Genomic DNA, 9361 nt, shown 5'->3' on the forward strand with positions numbered 1-9361 from the left:
CGAGGAGCGGCTGGTGGTTTTGAATCTCCAGCCTTGTGGTTCACAGCCCAGCCCTAAACCACTGTGCTACCAGGACTCCTCGTCTCCATAGTGGGGTCTTAAAAAAAATTTTTAAGGTATATTTTAGTACCATGGAAAAAAAACTATTTTGAGGTCAAAGCGACTATCAAAATTTTACCAAAACTCAAGCGATGCCTTCCCAGATCACGGACTCTTATCACACGTGTATGTGAACGCGATTCCACGTGTGAACACTCATTTTTAGATGGGGCACGCATTTTAGGGCAGTGGGCAGGCCTCAAGGATGAGTCAGGGAGGCAAGACCTTGACAACGGAAGAGCGTGTGGCTGCAGTTCCGACCTTGGTGGAAGGAGAATGACCATGGAGGTGATAACTGCTGAAGTCTGGACCCCCCAGGCGAGGGCCAGCAGGCTCCGTGTGAAAGCGAGCATCCCGGCCTCAGCCAGCTTTGTGCTCAGTGCGCGCAGCAGGGCTGCACGAAGCTCAGCGACTGGGGCTGAACTTTCCATCAGCCCTTGAAGCGATGGAAGCCAGTGAAGACGCCTGTATGGGACGGACCACAAACCAGGGTGCTTCTCGGATTTACCAATCTGACTCTGAGGTCAAGGGTCACAGAAAACACGGCGGCTTCTGAGGGGATCTGCTGGGCGAGGTCAGTTCCAGGAAGAGAGCTCACCTCAAGAGGTAATGACACTTGTCTTTGGGGATCCCAAAGGAGTCGTCTAGATGGATGGATGGATGGATGGATGGATGGATGGATAGATAGATAGTTGTTTGGTAGATAGTCGTCTCAGAAAACACAGGACAACCAGGGGGCCGTGGGTGGGGGTACTTATTAGGAAGCTGTTTTAAGAACCTTGACACCCGCATTGGTGAGGAAAAGGCCAGGAACGTTGGGCTGAGGAACCCTTCTTCCCAGCGCATCGATGCAGCTGCTCTCTCTTGGAGGGGAGCAAGTGGCTTTCTTTCCAGAACGTTTTTTGGATAACCTTATCCCTCCACCCTACAACCCCAATCTTACCCCATTCAGGCTGCTTTTCTGTTCCCCAAACTCAGAACACGGGGTCCCTGCAGGATGCAAAGCTGCTGCCTTGAGGCGCTTGCAGCCCAAGAGCACGGCATTTTCCAGGACAGTCAGAGCGACAGAAACAGCACCTGCGATGTGGGGGGGACGTAGAAGGGGGCGCTTCACTTTCGATATTTTTACTTAAGAAAAGTTGTTTTTTTTATCATGATACTGACTTACCCTCAGGTTTACCACAGTGATGGCCGCTGTGGGGTGAAGACATGAGAGCCGGGGAGTGGGGAGAGGAGAAGGAAGGAGGAGGAGGAAGAAGCACCAGTGTCAGCTAGTTAGTTCGTTGTCTTACAAGGGCTTCCTCACTGCACGAGTCTAGCAGACGCTGGCCCCCAGGTCATTTCCTATGATTTTATTCTGCAGACAAGCCAACCGGGGCTCAGAGGAGGGGAAGAACTGAGTGAGGGTCACCCAGGGAGTTATTGGTGCAAATGGCTCTCCCACCAAAGTGTTCTGACCACAGGTCTGCTCTCCGTCCACCACACCTCTTTGGTGGATACTTACAAAATACAAGGTCTTCCAAGCCATATTTTTAAGACTAAGCTTGCAGGGGGCTCCACCGACATGTCGGCGTTCCACCACCCCCTCCAGAGCGTCTTCCCATCTCTAGTCCCCCACAGCTCCGTCTCCCACTGCCTGCCGGCAGGAGGAGAACCCACCTTTACAAAAACCATCCCAGAGCCGAGGGGAGGAGTGTGGGGTGCAGCCCACAACCTGGGTTTACCTTGGCCGTCCTCCGTTCCTCTCGGCTTGTTTAATTGAACGACAACCCCCCACCCCCACCTCCACCCCGCCTTCCAGGATATTCACAAGGACTCTTGGCATCAAAACAGGGCTTTCAAAGGGTCACCTAGGAGTTCTGAGTTCAGGAGAACAGTTACGGGGGTGGGGGGTGGGGTGGGGGGCGGTGAGCAGGGCGTACATGTTCTTGTTCTCGGGCAGAGGGAAGCTTCTTCAGGAGATGCAAGGGGACTTCGGATGGTGGCACCCGCCCCTCAGGGTGACATCACAGAGCCCCACACCGCTCCTCAGCAGGCCCCATGGTTTCCTCCTCCGTCCTCTCCATCCTGGCCCGTTTCTCGCTGGCCGGCTTGGAAATGGAGTCGTTCCTCCACCCTTCCCTCCCTGCGCCCGCTCAGTCCCCAGGGTCAGTCTGACACCAGGAAAGACTCTGGTGGCCAAGATCACTGCCAGGGTCCCCGCCTGACCCCCTCCCCCAGAGGCATGTCTCCACTGGTCCTGCCTTGGGTCCCTTCTTATGTGGCTCTCCGTGTCTTTCGGGGGGCTGTGCCTAAGCCCGTCCACCAACTGTTTCAAGGGATTCACATCCCAGCCTTCTCCTTTAGCCTGCCTGCGCAGCCAAGAGTCCTAGGGGAAATCGCGTCACCCGAGCCGGTCTTAGTGTCAAAAATGCGTGCTTGGCAGCCCACCCAAAGGACCCCAGGAGCCCCGGGGGTGTAGGAACGGTACATATCGGGCTGTGATCTGCATGGTCAGCAGTGTAAAACCACCAGCAGCTCCATGGGAGCAAGAGCGAACTGTCTACTCCCATGACCACGCCCCAGAAACCCCACGGGGTTCGCTATGCATCAGCACGGACTCGATGACGGCAGCCGGTAAGAGACCCAAAGAGTCTACAGGTGGATCGACATCTCTGTGAGCTGGTTCCGGAAGCCGTGGCGTCCATCATGAGGATGGAGAGCAAGGGTCCTCGCCCTTTCCTGGCTCTCCCAGGCTGTTCCCAGGTCCTCTGTCTGCAGAGACTCCTTTCATCGGGACCAGAGCTCTGCCAGCTGCTGGTGCTTCCCATAGAAGCAAATGGAAACGAATCCAGGAGGCCTCGTGTATGGGCTGAACATCGCACTCCTGGGGTCTGGCTACAGGGAGACCTAGGCCCCGCCAGCCGTCCTCAGAGGAAAGACGGCTCTCGGGTTTCCTGGGCTTGGGAAGCAAGTCCTTCTGATCACAGACTCACACCTGTCTCGGCCCCACTAGCGGAGCCAACGTGCTCTCTGCTTTCTGAAGTGGATGCTTTTTCTGTGAGCTTAGTGGGCTTCCGTTGTGATTTTTTTTTTTTTTCAAACGATGGCTTGGTTGGTCATGAACGACTAGACCTTTGATTTGATTGCCTGATTGGCGGGCCATCCTCATCGTGGTGCCTCCCTACTCTGGAACATTCCATCCAGCGTTTCCCCGATGAGCATGGGTTTTAACCATTGGCTGGGAGTCTGAAGACGAGGACTGTGATGAAGACAGTCACACGGAGGCACATGACTGTCCTTCTTTCCAATCTGAAGCACTGAAAGGAGCCCCAGCAGCTGCCTCCCTGCTCAGCCCTGCATCTTGGGAAAGCGGATGGCTCAGGTCAGGTGGGAAGAGAGGTAACAGCAGCTCCTGCTGCAAGCCAACCTTTTCCACTAGGAGGAAAACCTAAATTCCCCCGTGGCTGGCTGGCTGGCCCAGTTCCACTCAGTGCTCTCTGCCACACACACACCGCCTCTCGCCTCTTCTGGGAAGACAAGAGATCCTGAGCCCTTCAGTCCCCCAGCGGAGTCCTTCACCCGCCAAGCCCGGCTCACAGGCCAGTCACCTCCTCTGTGAGCCTCAGCATCCCCTCACTAAGCGAAGCTCCCTGGGTCCCCAGCACTGGGCCCACCCCTCTCTGCACAGCTCATCAGACTCCTGTTAGGCCTCCCCACAGGCAGGGTCTGGGTTTACTTCATCCCCTCCTCCTCTCCTCCCGAGGGCCCAGCCCCGGGCCACCACGTGGGAGGGAGTTTTGAACTGAAAACAACGAACCCCACTTTGGTTCACCATCTGCTGAGTACTCCATCGCAGTAATTGTTACCCTGGTGTTTTATGAAACACCCCCAGGGTGCCGCACAGATGAAGAGCAACCGTTTGCATCTCTGAGAGCATCCCTCCTGACCACGGTGGTTCTTTCTAATAAGGCCTTGTCTCCCCGCTTTCTGGTAGGTCAGCGATCCCCACGGAAGCTCTAAGACAGAGAGGAGACGCCCTCTCCCACAATGTCGTACAGACGGGAGCTGGAGAAGTACCGGGACCTGGATGAAGATGAAGTCCTTGGCGCCCTGACCGAGGACGAGCTGAGGACCCTGGAAAACGAGCTGGACGAGTTGGACCCCGATGTGAGTAGGACCAAAGGGGACCGCATCGTCACCGGGCAGGCAGAAATGTCTCTCTTACCCCGGGGGAGGGACAGGTGCACGCTTCCTGCAGCCGCCGCTCTTTTACCCTTTTACACCAATGACATCGGGATAAACACTGCCTTGGCAGGTTTGTGATTTTATTATTTTCTTTAATGTGTTGTGGATGAAATCGCTGAGAAATAAAGGACGAGAAGAACCCCTTTTTACCTGTTTGATGGTTCATCATCCCAGTTCATAGTTGGCATCTTTAAGAAGGTCTCCTCATGCCCACGGCTTGCCAGGATGCGCAGCATCAGGAGGCAGGCAGGTCCTGGAGCTTGGTCATGCCCGCGGGAGCCATGAGCAGGGCCAGTGGGGGTTCACCGACGGCCTGCCAGACAGTTTGCTTGATATATCCGTCCCAGGTATCTGAGTCAACGCCCAGCACCGAGCAACAGCTTAATGAAAAGTAATGAATTAACTGAGTTTTCCATTTGACATATTTTACATTTTTTAATATTTCACTTAAAAACAAAGAAAAAATGCTTGTCGGATTGTGGTTTAGCAATGATCCATGTGAAAACCATCCTTTGGTACCATGGTCCCTCACCTTTAAAGAATCACTGCTCCTGTAGGAGGTTCTGAAGACCTGGTGGCAATGACTGGTCGGAGTTGGACTCACTGCAAGGTCAGCAGTTCAAACCCACTAGCTGCTTCTTAGGAGAAAGCTGTGAGGTCCTCTGCTTCCATAAAGGTCACCAGCCTCAGAAATGTGTGCTGGGTCACAATGAGTCAGAATCCGTCCATGGCACTGGTTTGGGTCATGTAGGGGAGCAGAGTTTAACCGGAAGAGGACAGGCCTAGAGGTGTGATAGGAGCCCCTGGGTGGTGCAGACAGTTCATGTGCTTGGCTGCTCACCTGGAGGTTGGAGGTTTGAAGGTTGCAGCCTCCCCAGAGGCACCTTGAAAGAAAGTCTGGAGACATACTTGGAAGAAACCAGCCACTGGGCCTGGTTCTGCTGTGATACACATGGGGCAGCCATGAGTCAGAAGAGGTATCAAGGTTTGATGTTCCACTTCCAACCATGGCCTGGTTTCTTACACTCATGGCCCCGGCCATTGTCCCTAGACCCCAGTCTCTCCATCTAGGAAGTGATGGGAATCCACTGGCTCCTTTTCAGGTCTTGCCTACACCTGTGATTAGGCAGCTGATTTCTAGACAACCCAGAATCTGTGTCTAGTGTCCCAGGCCCTCCGACTGGGCAGCCTCATCCTGTCCATTCCAACTGTGCTGCCCTGCCAGGAGGAGCAGTACCCTGGAGGAGGCCGCTCCAGTTGTTGAGCAGGTAGCCCTGATGGCTAGGCCCTTGGGGGCTCCACCGGGCTTTTTCCGTTCGTCTGGGTTTCAGTCCAAACAAGTGGTGTAGCCAAGGAACACTCAGGCTCCGGGCCTTGTCATCATCAAATCATTCTGTTTTTGTTTTTTGTTTTTAACATTTTATTAGGGGCTCATACAATTGTTATCGCAATCCATACACACATCAATTGTGTAAAGCACATTTGTACATCGTTTCTCAAAACATTTTCTCTCCACTTAAACCCCCGACATTAGGTCCTCATTTTTCCCCTCCCTCCCCGCTCCCCCCTCCCTCACGAGCCCTTGATAGTTTATAAATGGGTATTTTGTCATATCTTGCCCTGTCCGACGTCTCCCTTCACTCACTTTTCGGTTGTCTGTCCCCCAGGGAGGAGGTCACACACAGTTCCATGTAATCGGTTCCCTCTTTCCTACCCATTCTCCCTTTACCCTCCCTGTTTTGCCACTCACACCACTGATCCTATAGGGCTCATCCGTCCTGGATTCCCTGTATTTTCAGTTCCTATCTGTACCAGTGTACATCCTCTGGTCTAACCAGACTTGCAATCATTCGTTTTAAGCCTACTTGTTGTCCCATGGAATTAGGGGACCACCTTAAAAAGGGAGGATTAAATGGGGCGTCGCTACTTCTATTGGTTGGATAGGTGTGACCCTTTGCCTGCCAGGCTTTGGGTCAGCCGCTGGGCACCCCAGGTGAGGACTCTGCTCTCTGGGGGCCTAGTCCGTTGGGAAGGAGGGCAGCACCCGCTGTGTGCTAAGCGGGAGCCCCGAGGAAGAACGGATTATTATTGGTGGAAGGCTTCGCAGCAGGTGACAGTTGGAAATGGACCCTGAGTTTTCCTACCGCAAGAATTCAAACCATGAATTCCAGGTTGAGTGAACACCACCAGCCAAGTTTGGTGGCTGAGGGTGGTATAGCTCAGTGGGTGTCTAGAGGGCTCGATTACCTGGGGTGGGGTGGGGTTTTCATGCCAGACTAGAGTCTAGGCTTTTTTGGGCCCGTGGGATTGAAGCATGGACTGGAGGGGTGCAGGGTGGAAGGGGCTGGTGTGGGAACCCCATCACCCTCCTCAGTAGGGTGGGACAGTTCTGTCCCTGGAGATAAGAAAGGGCAGCCCTTTCTGCCCTGTTGCAGAGGCTTTGATGTTCCCAGAGAGGTGAAGGGGGAACCCCCAAGGTCTCACTGCCTGGTTGCCTCTGGCCCTCTGAACTGTTAGAGTTGTTGCCCTGGGCCACCACAGTGGGACTGGGAATGGATTAGGTGGTGACTGCAAATAGGCTGAGCGTGAGGGTCTGCGACAAGTGACTGGGGAAGCGGAGGATGGGGGAGGGGGCTGACGGTGGAGGTGGAACCCTCTCATTCCCCAGGGGGGCCCTGGTTCGCTTCGAAATTGGTCAAGCTCCGAAGCACGGTTCCCCTCAGTGCCTCACCCAAAGAGCAGGGTGTCTCAAAACTAACCAAACCATTGCCATCGGGTCGATGCCGACTCCTCTTGGCCCTACCAGACAAGGTTGAACAGCCCTGGGAGTTTCCAGATTTTTAACTCTTCATGGGAGCAGAAAGCCCTGTCTTTCTCCTGAGGAGCGGCTGGTGGTTTTGAACTGCTGACCTTGCGGTTAGCAGTCCCACACAGAATCGCTGTACCACCAGGGCTCCTGGCCCCCAGTGCATTCCCAGCCCTTCCCTTGTCTACTCTTCTCCCAGGCGAGGCCATGAACCTGAGGCTCAGCCAGCTCTCCAGCTGGCCTGGAGCCCACAGTAGGATGTGGGGGGGCAGGATCCAAAGTATGCACACCTCCCCACCCCCACCCCCACTCCACCCCAGCTAGCAGGAAAGTCACTGGGAGTGTGGGTTGGGGAGTAAAACCCAGAAGTAAAATGAAACCCAAAGCCACTAAGTAGAGCCGGACTCACAGACTCTGTTCTGCGGGACAGACAGAACTCCCACTGTAGGGCTGCCAAACCTGCGGCTGTTAGCGGACAGCCGCACCTTTCTCCTGTGGAGCTTGCTGGTGGGTTCAACCATCCAACGTCCTGTGAACAGCCAAGCTTCTTGTCTTTGGGGGTTGGGTGGGAAATCTGAGGCCTGGGTGGCTCTTACCATTGTGGCTTTGAGAAGGGCTTTTTGAAAGACCCCTTTCTCTTGAGTCCAAGTGGAAGACAAGGGGACCGAGAGCGGACAGGAGATAACTCCGGTGTGAGCAGCCCCACAATGAGCCCCTTCACGGAGCCGGAGATTTGATGGAGGCAGCTCTGTTACCTGATTTGCAATCACAGTGTGGGATTGCTGGAAGGGCCCCTGAGCCTCCTTTCTTAGGGAGAGCACAAACACTCCAGCTCTCGGGTTGCACCCGCTCTCTGCTGCATTCTGAAGTCACAGGCGGGCCGGGAGGGGCTGAAGGTATGCCCTGGGAGAGGCTGCAAGGCCCAGAAAGGACTCAGGGAGCGGCAGGTGTCCAGCCGGACCAGAGCCCGGGAGTCTGGCGAGGGACCAGGACTTGCTCTGGGTCAGGTGGCCAAGGGGTGAGCATGAGACCAGAGCCCAGGCCCCCCGACCCCTAGGCCATGGCCCTCCACTAGACTCTGCCTCCTCTTCTGAACTTTGTCACTAGTACTTACTACAGATGTGTCCCCACTGAATCCCCTCACGGTGCTACAATGCAGGCACACCTCTCACCCTGACAGGCCCGGGCGTTCCCATTGCCCACTCTGCGGTGAGCAGCCCAGTGGCCAACCCCCATGGCTCTGCTGCTCCAGACGTAGGCACAGGCTCTGTAACACGGGGGGCCAGTCAACCTGGGTGCCCTCTGACACCCACTCCACCTCAAACTGCCCGTGCTCCTGTTACCTGGATTCACTTCAGAGGGTTAACGTATTCACTGGTGCAATTGTTTGGTCCCGGTGTCAGGCGACAGCCGGAGCAGAGCACAGAAGCGGCAGCGGATTCCTTACAAAAAGAATAAAAAGTAAAAGAGTCCCTGAGCCTTTCTGTCTCTCTCTCTTGGTCTGGAAAGACCGGGCTTATCGTGAGACTGTTGCCCTTGGCCTCTCGCGGGAGAGGAATGCTTCGTGTGCTGAAGTATCCGCAGTTGACTGGGTCCCCAAGGGGCCCTGCCCTTTCCTCTCTCTGGATGAAGCGGCTGCTGCTCTGGAGCCCAGCCAGCCGCTCAGATCAGGTGGCCTTGTGCCGCCCAGAGAGGGAGGCAGAACAGCGGTCTGACAGAGAGGTCCGCAGAAGACGGTCACGTGGGGACTGGTGTGGGGAGCAGCGGACACACTGTTGTACCCCACGGACAGATCCCTATTGTCCACGGGCCGGGCCACAGGCGAAGTCCCAGGTGAATGAGCCCATTGAAACCTCAGGGAGGTCAGGGGCCGTTAATAGCCCCAATGCTGAGATGGGGACACAGGCGCACAGGGATGAAAATAACCTGCCCAGGGTGTCACACGGGTGGTGCTGGGATCCCAGCCTGGACAGTCTTGACCTCTAGTTCAAGGTGTTAGTCATGGCCACCTGTGGGACTGTGAGGAGCCCTGGTGGCGTAGTGGGTTCCGTGTGGGTCAGCAGTTCAAACCCACCAGCCGCTCTATGGGAGAAGGTCGAGACTTCCTGCCCCTCTACAGGTTTATGGCCCTGGAAAGCCCCAGGGGCAGTTCTACCCTGCCCTACAAGGTCTCTATAAGCCCCAGGGGCAGTTCTACCCTGCCCTACAAGGTCTCTATAAGCCCCAGGG

General features: G+C 55.4%; 1 protein-coding gene across 1 annotated transcript in view; it reads left to right on the plus strand.

The window, feature by feature from the left end:
* Nucleotides 1–9361, plus strand: part of TMOD1 (tropomodulin 1) — a 73920-nt gene that overhangs the window by 11292 nt on the left and 53267 nt on the right. The window contains exon 2 of the mRNA XM_004710992.4: nucleotides 4076–4248. Coding sequence (XP_004711049.1) covers nucleotides 4129–4248 — 120 coding nt within the window. The 5' untranslated portion in view covers nucleotides 4076–4128. The remainder of the gene's footprint in view (nucleotides 1–4075; nucleotides 4249–9361) is intronic.

The sequence above is a fragment of the Echinops telfairi genome, unplaced genomic scaffold (genome assembly GCF_000313985.2).
Source record: "Echinops telfairi isolate 266 unplaced genomic scaffold, ASM31398v2 ScPeMD7_7410;HRSCAF=8448, whole genome shotgun sequence".
In the NCBI taxonomy this organism is placed as follows: domain Eukaryota; kingdom Metazoa; phylum Chordata; class Mammalia; order Afrosoricida; family Tenrecidae; genus Echinops; species Echinops telfairi.